Consider the following 20,673-nt stretch of genomic DNA (forward strand, 5'->3'; position numbering starts at 1 on the left):
ACATGTTTTATAGCACATATGACTAAAAGGAGCCGTGATTCAGAAATTAAAATTGAGCCTTTAACAGTTTACTACTGACTGCATTTGGAAGTCAAGCTCACTGCATGCCAGCTGGACAACTGAGGTTAAAACTCAGCGCTCAAACAGGACACAGTAATTCAACCCAAGCCTCAAGGTGCCTCCTGGAAGGGCACTGCCTTTGTCATGACCTGTGCTGTGGTGCCACAGCTGGCTGGGGGGATGGCAGGGTCTGCTCTGTGCTGGGAGCTGTGTGAGGGTCAGTGCCAGTGTCACTGATGCTGTGTGAGGGACAGTGCCAGTGTCACTGATGCTGTGGGCAGGGTTAATGGCAGTGTCACTGATGTTGTGTGAGGGTCAGTGCCAATGTCACTGCTGTTGTGTGAGGGACAGTGCCAGTGTCACTGATGCTGTGTGAGGGTCAGTGCCAGTGTCACTGATGCTGTGGGCAGGGTCAGTGCCAGTGTTACTGATGCTGTGGGCAGGGTCAGTGCCAGTGTCACTGATGCTGTGTGCAGGGTTAATGGCAGTGTCACTGATGCTGTGTGAGGGTCAGTGCCAGTGTCACTGATGCTGTGTGCAGGGTCAGTGCCAGTGTCACTGATGCTGTGTGCAGGGTCAGTGCCCGTGTCACTGATGCTGTGTGAGGGACAGTGCCAGTGTCACTGATGCTGTGTGAGGGACAGTGCCAGTGTCACTGATGCTGTGTGCAGGGTCAGTGCCCGTGTCACTGATGCTGTGGGCAGGGTTAATGGCAGTGTCACTGATGCTGTGAGAGGGTCAGTGCCAGTGTCACTGATGCTGTGTCCAGGGACAGTGCCAGTTTCACTGATGCTCTGTGCAGGGTCAGTGCCAGTGTCACTGATGCTGTGTGTGCTCATACAGGCAGTGACTGGAGGCTGCAGCCACATTGATCCAGTGCCAGCATTTCTGCTTTTTCAAATGAATGTAATATCAAAGTGGTTAATTAAATAGTTAATTCAATTTTGAGATCTTGTCCAAATGGGGGAGGATTATTATAACAAACCTTGGGAAGTGGTGTCAACTTTTAGTATGTGGTCAGAATTTCAGACAGCCATAACACTGTGTTTTGTTTTGTGTTCATTTATTTCCGAGATTTAGTGAAACAAAGCCTATGAGCAAGCTGGCAAGCTTTCTAGCACCTGGGAGATGTGATATTTGATAGGCTGAATTCCAGTGTTTCATAAGGAGCATTTCAGTCTCTCATCTTGATACAAGGGTGCACACAGCCCGTGCCAGAACAGCTTGGACTGTAGTGTCACACTGCATGAGCGTGGAGCACAATTGCTTCCTGAAGGGAAGATCCTGCCACTGCCCTGGTAAGGCTTGGAGCTTGGAAAGCCTGTGTTTGAGCATTAGCAGTGGTTCAGTACGGAGAAAATAAGTAAGGCAGAAGTGATGCCAGGAGGCAGATAAAATCCCTTTGAGGGGTTCACAGCCCTATATTCTCTCTTCTATCTCTGAAGATTTTACATCCCTAGAATCTGTCCAACACATATTTTAGAGCAATCTTTGGATTCCTCTCACTCATTTGACAGCACAAATTTTCTCTTACCTAAGTTAGGGAATGAGCCCATACTGGCAAGCCTATTTTACCCACTTACTGCAAGCTCTGGACCACAGCATGTAAAGTAACTGGGCATTGATGCTCAAGGATACTTACAGACTTGCAGGCACAACAGATAAGGTTCCACAGCCTACACTTACTACTTTGGAAGTTGATTCAGATTCAAGTTCTTGTTCTTAATACGCAAATTAATCTGGGTTTCCCAAAGCTTCATGCTGGTAAAGGCCACAGAAAATGCTCACAGTAAAGATCACAGTAGTAATAACTACTTGGTAATTATCCCTGGCCAGAAACAAGCCCATCCTGAAGGGATCCCTTGGTTATAATCTTTGCCCCAGAAGTTCCAACAGCTCACACACCTTGCCACCTAGTGTTCCATGTTCCTTCTCCAGCAAGGACTGAGCAAACTTGTGTTTGAATAAAAAACAGATTAAAAACCCCCTTGTTTGTAGTATATGCTGATTTTCCTGTGGTGGAACATGTCAAATATCAGGTGCACTGGCTATAGCTTGATTGCATGATAGGTACTTTCCTGGAGACACCCCAGTCTAGGGAACAGGCCTCTTTCAGCTCTTTCTTGATGCTCCATCTATGGAAACAATTACACAGAGAAATGGAGGCAGTGTGTATGATTGGTTCTTAAGACTGAGTCAGGATGAAATAAGTACAATGTACATAATGCCCTTGGAACTGAAAAATGAGAAGTGTTCCACTGTCACACTGTTCAGCCACAGCCATCATCTAATAGCTCCATTTACAGCAGTGTTGGATTGGGACACTTCACTGATAAGAATTACATGAAAAACTTTATGGAATAATTCAGCAACACAGGCCCTCAGTGCTGTCTGGAAAATAGCTCAGGCTATGTGTAGGATGCAACACTGCATAATTAGAAGGTGATATTTCTGTGTAGTAAATATACGCCTTTTTTTTTCTCATTTCCCTCATTCCTGTCCATCCATGATGCCAAATGTTGCAAATTGGTTTGTACAAACAGAAAAACATTTCTCAGCAAATATAATTAACAAATGTCCTTAATAAATTATACACTTTAAAAGTTTTTCCCTTTTTGCACTGCCTGTGATTAGCCCTACTCCTACTGGCTGTGCCTGGCTGCAGCATTTCCTGAGGGATTGTCTGCCAGTAAACACACTGCAGTAAATTGAACCTTACCCTTTCCAACTTTCCAACCACTCCCTCTTATTCTGTTTGCCCAAGATAAGGGAGATTTGTTCTTTTAAGGATAAACTCCTTTTTGCTGTTATTTCGGACCTGGTTCAACATTCACAAGCAGTGCTTCGTAAACTGAGGTAGGCAGCTCTTGCTTCCAGCTATTTATTCCTGTATCTGTACCTTCCAGCTTCATGTGCTGTGAAACCAACAGAATTGCAAGGACAGTAAAGTCAAAAAAACATGGCAAAAAAAAAATTAGGTTGTTTTTCATCCGTAAGACCAATTCATACCAATATTGTCACTGAAAACTGTTCACTCATTTGCTCTTGTACATTCTGTAATCATTTCTTCAACTTTCTATGAAAGGTTTGAAAGCTTCTATGCTGGTCATATCTGAAGAAAATAATTTATAATAAAATCCAATTAAAAGTTTTGATCTGCAAATAGTCCTAAGCCCCTTTCAACTTCCCTTGAGTTCAGAAGGAAAGACTCTTTCAAGTTTCATCTTAGTGGACTTTTTTTTTTTCTTAGAGTACTTCTCTTGCCACTAAATTTATCAAACAGAATTCAAAAGCACCCAGGTCCTGAAACTCAGTCTTTGCAACATTTTAGAGTCATGCTGTATATTCATACATAGCATCTGTAGGTTCAGGACAAATTAAAATCAGATCAACTAGATTATTCCTAAATATTTAATGTGAACTTAATGAAGAGGATGTGTTTGGAGAAAGAGAAGACAGACTCCTCTTCTCATAGCTCCCAATGTGTATTACAACATTACTTAAAATTTTATTACAGAATATAAATCAAATATGACTTGGCAAAAAAAATTAAAATAATAATTCCCAGGTATTACTTTTCTTCCTGCTTTTGCTTTATCAGCCATAGAAGTGATTTTATCTGTATTAATGACACAGTAAGCAAACAGCACAAGACTGAGACAGGAATTTGTGGTAATCACCATAGAGGAGAACTAACAAATGTTTATCAACAATGTATTGATATTAGAAAAGTAAACACTCTAATTGCACATGACCATATATGTTGGTAGGAAAAGTGCAAAGTAAAATCTCTGCAGTTCAATGAACTCTCACAAAAATTGCCTACTGCTGTAGGCTACCATGGTGCTATCCTGCCTAAAAACCAGAAAGTTTTTAAAACCTCCAAAACCGGTTGAGACTGAATATATGTGATTCAAAATTAGTGGATGAAATATGTGAGAGAATAACTGTTCTTGGTCCTCTAAGCCCCTTATAGAAACCCAAAAGAGGTAGGCTGAGAACAACTGGCCAAAATGTTCTCAGGGACAGGAGAAATGGGCTCAGATCATCTCCTCATTCAGTGATCCCCTTTTCACTTAATCCCAAAAAGATGCCTCCCCTAACAACACAGAGCTACTGCCTGAGCAGGTGACAATCAGGCTGAGGAACATGCGGTCCTGTGTTGCCTGTTGACACTTGTTCCTTTTCTTCTGCTTCATCTGTGTCTGTTCTCTGCCCATTTTTGTGCATCTCAAGGGGTGAATTTGTACAAAAAGGAAGAGAAAACTTGAAGTTTGTGAACACATCATGAGGTTTCTGGCAGACATGGACAGAGACTGTGGATCAGGTAAGTAAGTGTCTAATTGGTTCACTGGATAGAAAGAGGAAAGCAAAAGAGTTTTGGATCATAACAGAAGTGGATTTAAAATTTCTTTCATTAATATCTTCTACACTGTTAAGAACCTGTGTGGTTACAAATCTGTTTTGGATGTGGTAATAAATATTTCTTTTTGTTTCTATTTTAACCTGGTTTCAGATAAGGGCGATTTCTAGGTAACTCTCTGTCCATATGGATTTAATGGCATTTAAACCAGGAACATTTGGATACATTGGAGTCTTTGGCTTTTCTGTATTTTGATGGTGATGGCCAGAAGGAAATAGAAGTCTATATATAGGTATATAATCTAATTAGCCCTGTCTGGCAGTGGGAAACATGGAGGTTACATGGAAGGAGAGAGAGTCTCCCAGTGACTGTCAATAACCTGGAAAGGCTCCAGGTGCCTAACAGAGCAATGACAACTACAGCTTAGCCCCTAGCAGTGCCCAGGGTGGTTTTGGCACTGTTTGAACCACCACAAGCATAAACATACACAAGCAAAGTAATACAGACTGAACTGCCTTAATACAGGTATACAGAGGGTTTGATCCACAGGCAGTGTAATTTAATTCTAGGACTGCAGCAGGACTGGGAGTGTGCCAAGGAGAAGCTTTCAGTGTGCAGGAGTCTGCCAAACAACTAAATTAATTGTTAGTTACACTCTGTGATGAGATCTTGTCCAGAGGGCTTTGTATTGAACGTGCAAACTGCTATTAGTGGGCTGCAAGATGTTCTTTCCAAAGCAGCATTTCCAAAGGAGTGAAAGTTCCCTCCTTGGGAGGGAACTGCCAGAGATCACACCTATATTGTAAATAGCAGAACATCTGAGCTTTTGGGAGCCCTAGGGAAGAGCTCTTCTTATACATTGATTTGAGGAAGCCATTCCATGTTTTAATTACAGAAGTAATGAAACAGCTCTGAGAAACCATCAGCAGGGTATTGGTTATGGTGTACCTGTTACAGTGGGTATTTCAGTTAGCAGCATTGATTGCACAAGAGTTAGACTAATATTTGAATCCTTGTTATGCTGTCCTTTTGACAATGAGAAGTTAGTGATGGGCATTGGCTTATTAGTTATACAGTTTGTTGTTTGGATTTTTTTACAGACTAGTGTTTTTTCTCAGCCTTTGGGAACAAATTATAAATTACACTTTCCTCATTCATAATTTGCTGTTCAGTCCCACTTCTTCCCTGTGAATTGCTCACAACATTTTGTAAACTACCTGCTCATCCTTACTCATTCTAATCTGACTGAGCTGAACTGGCTGAACATTTGCCTGATGACGGGAAGTGCTGAATTAATTCCCTGCTTTGTTTTCTTGTGTGCACAGCTTTTGCTTTACCTGTTAAACTGCCTTTATCTCAACCTATGGATTTCCTTATTTTTACACCCCTCCATCCCACAGGGAGAGTGAGTGAATGGCTGTGTGGGGCTTAGCTGCTGTCTGGGATTAAACCACAGCAGTTCTGGAGGTGGAAATCAATGCAAATCCAATGAACCAACTGGTCCTATTTTGTGCAGCACAATATGCTATCCTTTGGAAGCCCTGGTACAATTACCAGCTGCTGCACTGACTGAAATTGGTGCACCACAACCAGCCCTGTGTTACACCCTCAGGCCAGTCTCCATTTCACTCAGCTTGTTTAACATCTGGGACTGCTTTGCTGCTGCTGCATTAATGAAATCACTGAGGTCTGTTCAAGGGTGACACTGCCATGGAGCATCTCAGGTAAACAATGAACACTGTTGAGAATGAGCACAGACACTCTCTGGATCTGAGTGTTTCCTTAAACCTGAACTCACTGGTAAAAGCAGGAGAGCCTCTGTAGCACCCAGGATGAATGTTCATTCAGCAGGCAGACTGATCAGTCTCCACGTGTCTGAGATGACCCGAATCACAGTGGAGAACAAAAAGCCTACCATCTTAGTTACATCAAAACCTTAATTAGAAAGCTTTAGCTAACAAAAAAACTTAATTGGTTCATCTTTGTTAATGGTTCCTTTTGACCAAAGTAGCATACGAAGTGTTCTCACAAGCAGTTCAGATATCATATTCAAAGGATAGGCAATCCTGGAGGTATTTATTGGGCATTTTTTGCAAGCAGCTGTGGTAAATAGTCCTTTACATTTGGCACAGCTGCAGCTGGATGAGGCTGCATGCTTGCTATCAAGATAGTCAAATCAAATTTGAGATTATAACTATTAGCCACTTACTCAAGTCAAAAAGGGTGAGATCAGACTTCCTTGCTGCATGTAAAACACCAGTGTTGCACATCTGACCTCACGACAAGAAAAAAAAATCACTATTTTTTTAACTTGAGCAAAGCCCAGACTTTATACTGCAAAGTGCTAAGAAGTCACAACACAATGAAATGCATCAACTTTTTATTTAGGTGGGAAATCCCAGTCTAAACCTTTCTTTCCAAAATGCTCACAATTTTTAAGGAAAAAAAAAAAGAAAGAAGCTAAAGAGAGGCTGTTCCTTCCCTGTGGCAGGTCACACCTCCTCCTGGGCATGCTCCCCTTCTCTGCCTTTGAAAGCAAGGCCCTCCAACCACGCTGGAGCACCTTCTAAGTGGGGATATTAAATGGAGAACTTCTTTGGTCAGGGATTTCCAGGACAATGGCACTTGTCTTGCAATGAACTGTGAGTAATTGCTGTTGGAATACCTAAGTAATCTGTTGGGTTGGGGTGGTTTTTGTGTTTGTCTAGGATGAGGGGTAGTCTGCAATAGCAGCCATGGGACCTAATGCTGTTACTGCTTTTCCGGGCACTTGAAGCCCCTTTACCTCCTTGCTCTCCTGCCGGGCCGAAGCATCTGTAATAATTTGGTTTTTCTCTAAGAAATGTGGTGGGGAACAGAGCTGATGGGACTTGTACATGCCCTCCATCCACCTCTCCAGCGTTAACCTGGAGTTGTGACATCCCATCCCTTGCTCAGGAGAGGATTCACCCCAGGATTTCGAAGCGCCGATGTAATTTCCCTTTACTCCCCGTCCCGTTTCCCCAGAGCTCAGGTAGGTCCCGTCTCCTCCAAGAAGCGAAGCTGCCCTGCCCTGCCCGTCCCTCGTGCCCACAGCTCGGCCGCCGTGGGGGCGGCGGTGCCGGGGCTCCCCGGGCCCTCCGCTCGGAGCCCGCCTGTGTGCAGTGCGTGTGCCAGCCGGGACAGTTCGCTCAATCCCAGCCCGGGCGGCTCTGGGGCAGGGACGGAGGGATGAGGCGGCCGGGCTGGGCTTTCCGCAGCCGCGGCACATCGGCGGAACGTGGTCCATGCTGCGAGCCCCTGGGCGGAACACGGTACCGGGGGCGCGGCGCGGCCTCCACAGCGCCCCTGGCGGGCGAGGGTCCGTCTGGGTGGCATCTCTATGGTTCCGGGTGTGGCCCTGCCGAGAGGGCGAGCGGGCGGGCGCTTCCTGCCCGGCCTCTCTATGGTGACTTTCCGGGGGGAAGGGCCGCCGCCGGCGCCGCGCGCTTGCGTGTGCCGGGCCCGCCCGCCCCCCGCCGAGGCCGCTGCCCGACGCGCGGAGCGGCGCCGGCTGCCAGCGCTCGCGGCGCCGCCGGTGCGGAGGAAGGCGCGCGCGCCCCGGCCCCCGCCGCGCCCCCGGGGCTCCGCGGCGGCAAATGGTGGGGCCGGACGATGCCGGAGCTCCGGGCGGCGCAGCCGTGTTTCCCGCGGGCCGGCAGGAGGCGGCGGAGGAAGAGGCGGCGGAGGAGGAGGAGGACGGGGAACGGGATGGGAGCCGGGGCTCGAGCCGGCGGAGCGGCGGGCCGGGGCAGGAGCGGCTGCTGCAGCGGTACCTGGCGGCGCTCGGCCCCGCCGCGGCGGCGAGTGGGAAGCGCTGCCCGGAGAAGCCCGCGAACGGAGCCGCCTGCGCCGTGGGCCCCTGCGGGAGGATGACCAACGGGGACGTCGGCTTCCTGCTGCCGCCGCAGGAGCCGCCGCCGCCTCCCCCTCGGGCAAGACGGGATGAGCCGGGGCCGGAGGAGGAGGAAGCGAAACTGCAGAACGGGGGCTTCCTCCCCTGCCCGGCGGGAGGCGTCCCCTTGGGAACCGCCTTGGAAGAGCCGCTGAGGAGCTGCCGGCTGCGGAGCGAGGCGGAGCGGCGCGGGGGGGCGGCGGCCGAGAGTCCCTCGCCGCCCCGCAGCCCGGGGGGCGACGCCCCAGCCGCGCGGACCTGCCGGGACCGGGCAGAGCCCGCTGCCCTGCCCCCGGCGCCCCTCGGCTTCACGGACGTGAACCTGAACTCCCGCAACACGTACGAGGTGAGCCGCCGCCGCAGCGCCCCGGAGCACCTGCCCCACGGAGGGACCGCGCCCACCGAGCCGGCCCCGCCGCCACAGGAGCCCACGGAGAGGGCCCGGCACCGAGTGGGCATCGCCGGCGCCGGCAGCAGCTTCGCCGAGTTCTTCACCAGGTAAAGGAGCCGGCAGCGGGGCCGGTGAGGCCGTGCCCGGCAGAGCCTGGGGCCGGGGGGATGCGGGTCTGCCGGCCGGGGCACGGGCGGCCGTGGGCTCTGTGCGGGAGCGGCTCTCGGGGCAGCAGGGTCTTGTGCGGGTAGCACAGGGAAGAGTGGCTCCGACCCTCGCGGGCTCTTTTCGCTAGGAAGCACATACTGTCAGGGCAGGATAGAGGCTTTGGACGTGACAGTAAGATGATAAAGACCCTTTTACTGCTACGAACTTCATGGACTTCAAACTGGAATTTGCTTCCTGTACCAGGGCATATCGCTGAACGATCACAGTGGTACTCATTAAACCGCTGGAGAATAAAGTGAAAGTTGGTGGTGGTGGAAACGCCTTTCAAATCGTCGTGGTAATTGCCAAGTGATATAAAGCGTTTCCTACTTGTTGACGGTGCAGATAGAGGTTACTTATTTAGTTCTAAGCGTGGTGTTGAAAACTTCAAGGACTATGCTTTGTGCTTGGATTGACTTGTGTTAAGTTTCTAGCACAAAACCGAAAGCTGTGGGACATCCAGCTTTGTCACCTAGGATCTCTGTCGCATTACTCACTCTTTAGCATACTACACAGGAGGTGCAGCTGGACCATAATAATTTATAGCACGCTCTATAGTACCTTTATTATGTTTGAAGTGAGGAATTTAATTTCCGGCAGTTTTAAGTCTCCCAAACCGAGGGGTTATAGTTGTTGTTCAAGTCGCTGATAGGACAGTAGTTCTTTTAAGTGTTTTAAGATGATAAAATAAGATTAATTTATTAACTGAAGAATTGAGATGGGAGAGGTTTGATCTCAAAATGGGATTCCCAAATGGAGAAATGGGCTCCCTCTGCCAACTCTCAGAAAAGGGAGAAATGGATTCTTGAGGATAAAGATAGTAGCAGTTGAAGATAAGTTTGGTGCCCCCACTTTGTTTCAGGGATAGACTGAGAGATTCCTGCAATTCCTCCTATTCCATATTAGTGATCTTCCATCCCATGCTTTCGTTCCTTTTCCCTCATGTTATGTAGACTGCAGTATGTTGTATGAGAGTAGTTCAGTTGGTTGGAGAATGGTGCTAATAAGGCCAAGGTTGTGAATTCAGTCCCTGTCTGAGCCGTTCACTTAAAGAGTTGGACTCGATGATCCTTGTGGGTCCCTTCAAGTCAGAATATTCTGTAATTACCTTCCTTTTGCCTCACTACTTGAGCACGTCTACCAGTAACATTTATGTTGCTGCTTTTGCCCCAAATCAATAATTGATTGAAATTCTGGAGCATTTTCCTCATAGGTGCTGTGGTTTAACCCCAGGTAGTAACTAAGCACTACACAGCTTCTTGCTTTCCACCTCCTTCACCCCTGGCCCCAGTGAAATGGGAAAGAGAATCAAAAGTAAAACTTGTAGGTTGATGTAAGAAAAATTTGGTAATTTAAGCAAAGTAAAATGTAATTATAATAGTAATAATGATAATATAAAGAAAAACGAAGTGATGCACAACACAGTTGCTCACCACCCATTGATTAATGCCAGACCTTTCCCCACACACTGATCAGCCCATTCTGGGTAACTCCCCTCCCTCAGTTTATGTTCTGGGCATTAGGTTTTTATAGTGTGGAATCCTTTTGGCTAGTGTGGATCACCTGTCCCAGCTATAATCCCTCTCAGCTTTTTGTGTGCTTCCTCACTGGCAGAATATGAGACACAGTCCTTGACTTAGGATAAGCACAACTTAGCAACAAACAAAACATCAGCGTGTTATCAACATTGTTCTGGTACTGAATCCAAAACAGAGCTCTGTACCAGCTACTGGGAAGAAGTTAACTCTATCCCAGATAAAACCAGGACAATAGAAAAGTCTGAACTTGGTGTGCAGTAGAAGTGGTCAATATACATTGATATTTGCTGGTTTTAGTAAAGGCTTGGGTAATAGATGAAAAAGTGTAATTGCTTCTATCCTGACAAAAGCTATAGCACAGACACCTCAGTGGAAGAGTGGCTCTCAGGAAATCCCATTTCACAGTGCCTGACTGGCCCAGCTGGCTGTGCCTCTGGTGCATTTGGCCTGGTGAGCAATACTGGCTACCTTCAATTCTGCCTATACATTCATAAAAGAGTCTTAGTTACAGCTGATTTCATCTCATCAGCCAAAATGAGATTGGCTAGTGAAAACTTCCAGTCATTTTCTTTAAAAACAAGTTCAAACTTGTCTTGCTTGACAGATTTGTCTCTAGAAAAATAAATACCAGAATGGGTAATATCCGTTATGAAAAGTGTAATAAAGCTTTTATAACTTTCTCAGTAGTTAGTTCTTTTCTTCTGAACCTGTAATTCAAAAGCTTAGACTTCTCACTTTTATTTTAAACCGTCCAGATTTATACAAAGCTGACAATTGCCAATGTAAGTGGGTTATCCTGTAGTTCTTAAAAAGGGGATGTCACTAATGAGAACTGAAATGGTATAAAAAATTGTCCTGTGTTTGAATGTTTGTAGCAACTCTACTTCCATGTGAAGTTCTTAGGAGAAGGTTGCTTGTATTTTTGAATGTGCACAGGCTCGTAAATGATATTGTTCCCCAGAGTTTGAGTTGTACCAAGTGGCTGTGTACCTGAGAGAGAGCAACTCATTTGTGTTTTGTCAGAGTGTAGCTGCTCCCACAATGTAAAAAAAGAAAATCCAAAAGGTACTGGATGTGCTCCGTGGGTAGCCCAGCAACCTGGAGTATTTTATGTAGGATGTTTTGTGCTTGTAATGCTCTTAGTTGAGTTTGCAAACTGTCTAAAATTTGGTATTTCCCAATGTGTTTTTCTAATAGCCATAATTATATGGAAATGATTCCAGAAGCTGGACATTTCTTGCAGGTACTTAGAGAAGGCAAAGGAAGTCGTACTGCCTTTGGCTTTATTGTTGTAATTGCTGTGACCGAACAGTTTGATCAGACAGATCTGGGTTAGGAGGCTGCTGTTTCCAGCTGGTCCAGCTTGTTCCCAGCTCTTCAGTTATCAGACTGACCTGCTTCATAGTTCTTTGAAATAATCCGTGTTAATTGTCTGTCTTCATTCACTGAACCAGAGAGAAAACTGGTGAGGTAAGGTGGGCGAAAAAGCAAGCAGCTGTAATCAGATGCATCTTATCCAAACTCTGTGACAGGGAGAGTGGCTGTGCCCTTGAAATTGTCATTAGTAATTACTTTAAGATCCTGGGGAAGTTTGCATTAGTGACTAGAACCTTTTTTTCAGGTGAATGTTAGGTATGGTGTATAGCCTTGGAATCTTAAGTTGTATTTGTCCAAAATCATTAAGCCTGTCAAATCAATACTAACAACTTTTAACAGAAAAATAATTGGTTTTGCTGTACATCTTATTTCTCTTCACATGTGAAGTAGGATGCCACAAGTAGATCAGTATGTGGAGCAGAGTGTCATGGCAAGGAAAATTGCATGGCTATGGTCAGTTGTATCCACTGTGCTGCTGTTTTGGTCAGAGCAAGAAATGGCTTCTTGGAAGTCAACTGTCACTGCTTTGTAGTCCTGTAGTGTATAATTCATAATGCAGTCATATACAGGCATTGTTCTGATGGTTTGTGGTCTTACACAGCAGCTTACAAGGGCAATGCTCTGTTCTTGGGTTGCTGGATCCCTGTTGGGTGCAGAATGGTTCAGTGAGCAGGAACATTGCATGGACAGTTGAATTAAAGCCATGATTATTACCTCGACTACAGTATGCTCTAAATGTGCTGCTTTTGGGGGCAGAGCAAAACAGTACATCACAAAGGTCAAGCAGCAGCAAGTAATCCAGGGCTGAGATAAAGACTTGATTCTGAACCTCTTCTAGAGATGAGTTCTACTTCATAGTTCTGTAGGTAGGTACCAGACATCTTTTCAGCTTGTGTAGATATTGTACCTTTGTGAATTGTGTATTTGCTAGACAAGTTTAGGTATCTGGTAGTTTGTTATTCCTTGATTCAAAGCTTACTGTTGACAACAGTGATATTTCCTTTTGTAGTAGTAGAGCACCATTTTCCCAAGTACTTGTGTTCCAGTATTCACCTCAGATTCACAATGAGATTAATTAATAACTGCCACTTCTTGTAGGTCTTTGGAGTGTGCTGTGAGAAATAGGTGTAAGGGGTTATAAGCATGAAGGCTAGTTGGCACACATATTCTTATGGAAAATGTCTTTAGTCTCTTACTTTTTTCATTGCCCAGAGTGATTGTGTTTGTTGTCCAGAAGTTTTGAAAAATGTTCACTTGAAGAGGTGATGGAAAGTCAAAAGTAGTCGGTATTTGTAGGCACAAAGCACTAAGACATCACTGAAGCTCACATCTTTGTCTCCCTCTTTGTAAACACAGCCTTGAGTAGGCTGTCCTTCAAAAGCTGCTAATCTTCTTGCCTTTACAGATGTCCTTGGCACAGACTGGAGGGTTGCAAGGAGGTTCACTGAGTGCTGTTACTCAGTACACAGTAGTGTCCCTAGCTATGTAGTTTATATTTCAGTTTTTTACTAAGTGCCACTTGCAGCTCTTTGCACTACCTAGGCATCTACCTAGATGGGTCTTGTGAAAGTTTAGTACCAGAATCAACATTTCTCTTAGAGAAAAGCTCTGCATACATAAATAATCATGAAACTTCAGGGGATGTACTGGGCCCCTATGGAGAAGAAAAATCTTTAGTGGACTTCTGATCAAAAATGAATCAAGTGGGAATGGGCTGTCCTTGTGACAGGTCTTCTAAACCTTCTATTCATGTGAAGATGAGAAATCAGATTGATGGGGTCACTTCACAGTGCTTAATTTCTATTCTGCTATTGCTTGTGCCTATATCTTGATCAGATCTTACTGAAAAAAAACCTGTGTGTTTTATGATTTTGGTGTTGTTTTTACATTGTCCAGATCAAAACAAACAGAATGAAAAAAAGTACAGCCATCAATAATATATATTGGAAAGATGATTAGAGAAAAGAGTTAAGGGAATACATAAAAGCTTCCCTGAGAAATCATGAGAGCACCCTTCTGCCTTCTGTTTTTGGGTGCAGTTGTTTCTGCTTTCTATAAGTAATTTTGTAACCTAAGGGAAGAAATGGATACATATAATTGCTTTGAATTAAACTGATTGGAGAAAGTAAGCAAGAGTACCTGGACCCTAATCTGTGGGCAACTTCAAACAGTCCTTTTTTTTCCCTGAGTTAGAGACATAAGTGACTTGATAAAATAGGATATGGCATTCATATTCTCAAGTTGAGAAGCTCCTCTGTGGATTCTTCCTTGACATTTGTGAAGAATGATTTGTTTTGTGAGGTTGTGTTCACATGTTGACCAGTTTCTGACTTTCAGTGAGTGTTTCACCATAGATAAGATGCTTTGCACCCGTGGAATCAATTTCGTTAGGATGTCTGTTGACTAGCAAATCAAAATGAAATTTCAGGAGCTCAAGCAGACGAATGTTACATTAATTTAATTCTGGATATGTTTCAGAAGGCCACGTTGCTCCAGCTTCTGTTTGCAGCAAGTCTTTCCCCAGTTACCCCCTCAAGGAAAAAATGCTGCCTGAATAAATGTCAATTCTGAGACCTCAGATATTTAGTCTTCATCAGTCTGTAATGCCTAAAGTATTGTTAGCCATTTTTGTGCTCTTCTTGGTGGATAGTGTAATGAACAGTGTTATATTCTACACTGGTACATATTTTTGCACTAGGAGTTTTGTAATCCTAGTATAAATTTTCATGAAGTAAGTTCTCATTAAACTAATGCTGTAGGGTTTTTTTGTGGGGGACTGTGTCGATTTTTTTGAGCCAAATAGCTTAAATTGCTGTTTTGTATGCAGCAAACTGTTGGAATCATAGCTTGTTTTGTTCAGGACTGTTCTACACAGGCATTTAAACTTAATCTGAAAGCATCTTCTCTTCTCCCCCTCCCCTTCATTTTGCAGAAGGCCTTTTCATTCATTGGTCTCTTCTGCTTATTTGGGGTCACAGGGTTTCTTACAGAGTATATTGAGAGTAGTAACAAAGTGAATGGAACATCTCTTCTGAATAGGCTATGACTAAAAGAAGAATGTTTTACATGGGAAATAACAACCAAAGGAGTTCACTTAAATCACAGCTGGCCTCTAAGAAAATGATAGGTCTATGTTTTTGCTCTCTTGGCTGTTCCAGTTATTCATTCGGTTGTTTTGTCCTGATTGCTTAAGAATAAAAAAGGAGTTTAATGGTTTTTGGTCACATTTCATTCATGTAGATGAAAAAATTGTTACTCCTCTCTTCAGTTTATTGGAACTGCTGAGATGTTTACGATATAAACATCTGTCCTTTTATATTTATCATAATTGGTCTTGTTTGTTGTTCAGCTGGGAAGGAACTAGGTTTGTTGGACGAGGTGGTTGGCACTGCTTTAAACTTTGCAATCTCTGTGTGCATCTTTTTATTATTGCTTTCTAAGGAAGTGAAGCATGATTTCTGCTTCATCTCTCTAGTACTGCAGCCTGTTTCTGAGGTCAGTCAAACTCTCAGAGTCTGAGAGAGCTCCAGCATAAAAATCCTACAGATTTTTGCATGAAGTCTGAACACAAGGATAGCCTGCAAAAGAGACTGATAATTTGCCTCTGTATTTTCAGAAACCAGTCAGCTGTGCATGCCACCTGCAGAGCATTTTGCTTCTGGCTCGATATTGGAGTAACAGTCTGAAGAAGAGTGTGGCTGTTGTGTGGGTGAACTTATGACTTCAATTAGTAGAAAACTAGTTTTCATGGTCATAGATTAGTTTATTCTTTCAGAACTTCTGAGAGCCAAACACTCAGACTGGTGTTCTTCTGAATTCCTTTCCTGACTTTTCTTCCTGACTGAAAAGCTGTAGCCTAGAGGAGTGCTTTCCTACAATTTTTCTCCTTTCTCCAAGGTACTCCTTTATTAAGAAGAAGCTATGTTCAGTTTCCATTGTTATGTTGGGTGCACATTGTAATGTGCTCTTGGCTAAGTGAAAATGTGTCTTTTGATCCTGTAGCATAATAAAGCTTCCTTGTTGGCTCTCCTTGCCTGTGATATTTGTTGGTCTAAGCTTCCTGAAGGCCAGCTGTAGAATAGGCAATCTAAGCTTGGCTGTGGTCAGGCCTCAGACCTTGCAAAGCTCTGTCCTGTCTGTGTTGCTTCAGTTGCCTAATGCATTCATTAATGTGGGATCTTGTCTGTCTGCTGCTGGGCAGTAATGAAGCAGTTTGGGTGCTGGATGCCAGAATGCTTTAAAACTCAAACAATCCACTTGCTTCAAAGGTATTTGTGTGGCTGGCATCTGTCTGCCTTAGATGCCAAACTGCCAAACTGGGTTGGTTTGGACAAGAGAAAACTGAAGGGAGACCTTGTCATTCTACAAATACTTGAGAGGAGGTTGTAGTGACGTGGGTGTCAGTTTCTTTTTCCACTTATCAAGCCTCATATTGTGGCAAGGGAGGTTTAGGTTGGATATTAGGAAAAGCACCATCACTGAAAGGCTAGTCAAGCATTGGAACAGGCTGCCCAAGGAAGTGGTTGAGTCACCATCCCTGGAAGTGTTTGAAAGTCATGTAGGTGTGACACTTAGGGACATGGTTTGGTGGTGATCCTAAGGGTGCTGGGCTAATTATTTGACTCAATTATCTTAGAGATCTTTTCTAACCTAAATGATTCTATTATTCTTGCTTTGTCTTGTTGTAAACTGTGTTTTGCAAATTGCTTGCTGTTCCTCAAATTCTGTAAGTAGTGGAGTGGTAGACTGGAAAATTTCTTCCTCGTTCTTAGAAAAGATGTCAGGCAAAACTGAATTAAATCAGTCCCCTGCCTTCTTATATCAGCTAAGAGATCAAAAATTAATTCTTGTGTTTTGTAGTATTTCTGCAATTGATCACTGAAGCAATGACAAAATATATTGTGAATTGCTAGTTGCAGCTGAAACCCAGTGCACTGAGTGACTGCAAAAGTGCTCCAGCGCTTGTAGTGCTACATTGTGCAATCGAGTAGTTGACAGGCACTCTGTCAGGCACCAGAAAGGAAAAATATTAACTGAGGCTTAACCAGGCTGGTCACAGTTACAATCACCCCTGGGACAGTCTGCAAAATAAAACTCTGCCCTGTGTTTGAACTTCCAGTTCACAGACTTGTAGGCCATGTCAAAGGCTGGAAATCTTTATCACCTTTGTTTTGAAAGCATACATTGTATGGAAGCATTTGAACTATAGGTATAGGGATTGCCCTTATAAAGCTGGTGAGTTTTGCCTCAACTGAAAGTGAGTCACATCTAGAACAATTTCAGGTGCTTTGTTTAACTGAGTTGTACTTTGTGAGATATCTTGGTAAGCTGCCTGAAGAATTTGTTATTGTCAGGAAACAAAGGAAATGTTTCATCCCTGCTTCTGGTATTTATATGATCCTCTGTGAGCTGCCTGTTGCTCATTAAGCTGGAGAGTGAAAAAGTGTTGATGGTTTTCTGTGGGATTAGTGAGCTGGATTGACTTGCAAGGTGTGGAGGGTGTGGGAGCTGATGCAGCAGAAGGGATTGTAGGACATTACTGTGCAAGGAGGGGAAATGGGCTTCCCATTATGTGGGTTTGTGGGAGGAAGGGCTCTTGTTCCTCTAGCACTGTTTTGCTTGGAGTATGTTGCTCATTAAGTAGCTGTGACTCTGATGGATTAGATATTCCTGGCCATACAAAAAATACCAGAAAATACAGATACACAGAATATCTGTAGTCAGCTGGTAAAAATTCTCCACTTCTCACAGCTGTGATCTAAGACTTTGTTTTAAATGCTGTGGATAAGTGTCCTTTGATCATTATTAGAGAAGATTGACCATAGTGTTTGGTGTAGTGTCAAAATAGCTTTATAACTGGCTGATCAAATATGAAAATGATAGAACAGTCTAACATAAAGCTCTGCTTTGCTACTTCACTCTGAAAAGTAAAGGCTGATTCTCTTCCTTTATTTGTATTAAACCATTCTGAAATTTAACCCCATCAGTTACCTTGCTTACATGTCTGCTTGTTTATGTGTGTTTTTGAATGCCTGAACTGCTTGTAAAGCTTACCTGGGCAACAGCTCTTTGTTGGGGGCAGCATGTAGTCTGGTAAAATAGAGTTTATCAGTGAGTGTTCTGTACAAGATGTTCTGCAGTACTGCTAAACACTTTCAACTTTTAAAACTTCCCAAGTGTTTGTGTACCTGTAGTAAAACTGGTCTGCCAGCAGAGTTTGTAAAGCCACTTTGGGACTGGTATTCACTAGGAGCTTGATAAGAGAGTTGATCTAATTAAGTCTCATCAGTGCAGTTCCATGATAGTTCTGTAAATCTTTGTCCTCTCCAAGACACCAGAGGCCACCTCCTTCCAGCTTCTCAATCCTTGGCTTGAGAACTCTCCTTGACAGCTCATTAAATTTCAGGTGGACCTAATTGTAGCCAAGGCTTTAGTTGATCACTAATACAAATGGAGACATATTTAATTAAAAAAAAAATATTACAAGCTTGGTCTTGCTGAGGATGGTTGTTTTTCTGGGTAGGATTTTTCATTTCCTTATTTTATTTGTTTTTGTTGGAGGGGTGAGGAGGGGAGAGAGGCCAAAAGCTTGCTTGTGTAGCATCTAAGACTGCAGGTTTATAGTATTGCAAACACTGAAGCTTCTTTGGAGAGGGTAGTTTGGAATATTCTTTGGGTTGTCTTGGTGCAGAGGGTAGGAGGAGATCTTTACATCTAGAAGGTACTACAACTGGAAACCTGTAACAAATCTGTGGTTGGGGTAATACAATTAAAAGAGAATCTATAATCTAGCTGCTGCTTGTAGCAAAATGATGGAAATTGCAAACTGTAAAATTGGTTGGGTCACATCTCTTCCAGTATAGAGCACAACTTGGAAACTTGTGCTGAGAGCAATCAAAAATGTGTTGGATCAAAATGGGCTGACACTTGAAGCTATTGAAATTAAAAATGTAGAATGCCTGTTGCTCTGCAGGCTTTGTAAGTGGCTAACCAAAAAGGTTTTATTTCCTTTCAATGATTCATTATTTATGCTTAGAGTTGAGTTACCTTTGTTTCTGCATGTAAATTATTGAAAAGTCTTGTTTAAAGCAGAGGGGCTAATTCTGCCTAATAAAGCAATGGGGTTTTTTTGTCTGCTGTTATTTCCAAATTATTTCATATGAGAGCATAACAGAATGGCCAAGACTCGAGTATGGAGAAGAATTCTGCTGTGTTCTTAAACAGCTTTTGTGTGTTATGCTTGGTAAAGAGATGCCAATATGAATTAATAGTTCTTGTTATGTATTTGGCTATGGAATATTCCATACAGAAGATGGAATTGCAGGCATGTAGAGGTTTCCAGAATTTGTTCTAAAAGTATGGTTTTAAGTAAAAACGTCTAATTTTAGGGCTTTTTAAAATGTTTCTATAGCAATTCCTGGAACATGTCTCTTCTAACTCCTTACTGATACAATTCTCTGGGTAAAGATTGTTGGGTAAATAAGCAATTTCCTTATCAGCTCATCTTTCAGCTAATTCAAATTTCAGCAAGTTTTAAACATACACCTATTTTGTATGCCCATGAAGCTTATTAAGAAATTAGCATGGGGTGGAGCAAGAGCAGATGGCATGTACAAGCAGAACTCTGCTCTTTGTGCAGATGCAAAATCAGTTGTTTTGTAATACAAACACAGTTTTTAATGACTTTTGTTACTTCATTCCTTTGACATGCTCTGAGGTTTTGTTGGAATCAGTAGATTTTTAATGTTATTTCAGAGAAATTTAACTTCAGGGCTTTTAACTGTGTTTTTGTAACTATATTAAAAACACAGAGAAAATGTACTGGGGTTTTTTTGCTCCAACTTGGTGCTCTTTTGTATTATTACTTCTATGCTGGATTTTCCTTCTTTGTGATTCTGTGAGGAAAAGCTATGTGTGATAGAGTGAGGATGTTCTTGATGGGATGCTGATTCCTTCCTGTTTGTGTGTTGCTTCCCTGGATTTAAAATGATGCAGTTGTCTTATGCAGTGTTTACTAACAGGTACTAGGTGCTTAATCAAAAGGAAAATCTAATCAGCCCTCACTTCCTCTGTCAGTCCTTGTGGCTTTCAAATCTTGTTTTCTCAGCAGAACAATTCCCTCTTATCAAAGCTCTTGAAAGATGGATGCAATGAGAAGAAATGATTGATGATGGAAAATGACAGTAAACGAGATTGTTGTGTGTAAAGTAAAAGTCAGAAAATATTTTGACAGTTAGCTTTTTTATCTAAAAAAAGTAACTTTTACTATGCTAATATAACTTGGAGTTGCTTTTTGTAAATTAATGGGTAAACATTTTGAGCAAGCTCAAAGTTATCTTGTAAGGATTAGAAATCAGAGAATAGTAGTTTACCTTTCAGCTTTGAGATATAAACACAATATTGATTTATTGGTAAAATAATCCTAAATGATGTGTATTTTATTTGGAAAGATGTTTTTTTTGTTGCCACACTGTATGTTTGCCAAAGGTGCCCATAGTTTAGTGGTTTTGTTTTGGTTTTTGGGGTTTTTGTTGGTTGGTTGGTTGGTTTTTTTCTAGTTTTTGTTTGTGGGTTTTTTTTTGGGTGTGTGTGATTTGTGTTGTTTGGGTTTTTTTTTTGTCTAATGTAATGCAACATTTCAAGTTAAATTAATTTTTATATTAAAATGAACTGTAAGGAAGCATACTTTCCTCATGTATAACAGTAGTGATGATTATAACATGGTTTATGCTCTCCTGTGGCACTTCATTTAGCTTTTGAGCTCTTCAAGGCACCTACTGAGACATTTTGGAGTGTCATTTGAGGGTGTTAATATGTGTTATAT

The 20,673-nt window shown here is 43.1% G+C and overlaps 1 protein-coding gene across 1 annotated transcript in view; it reads left to right on the forward strand.

Annotated features, from left to right (window-relative positions):
* Window positions 1–7,769: 7,769 nt before the first annotated feature.
* Window positions 7,770–20,673, forward strand: part of TBC1D12 (TBC1 domain family member 12) — a 40,380-nt gene continuing 27,476 nt past the window's right edge. Inside the window, 2 exon segments of the mRNA XM_005481226.3 lie at window positions 7,770–7,907; window positions 7,909–8,834. Coding sequence (XP_005481283.2) covers window positions 7,785–7,907; window positions 7,909–8,834 — 1,049 coding nt within the window. The 5' untranslated portion in view covers window positions 7,770–7,784.

Source organism: Zonotrichia albicollis, chromosome 7 (genome assembly GCF_047830755.1).
Source record: "Zonotrichia albicollis isolate bZonAlb1 chromosome 7, bZonAlb1.hap1, whole genome shotgun sequence".
NCBI classification, from domain to species: Eukaryota; Metazoa; Chordata; class Aves; order Passeriformes; family Passerellidae; genus Zonotrichia; species Zonotrichia albicollis.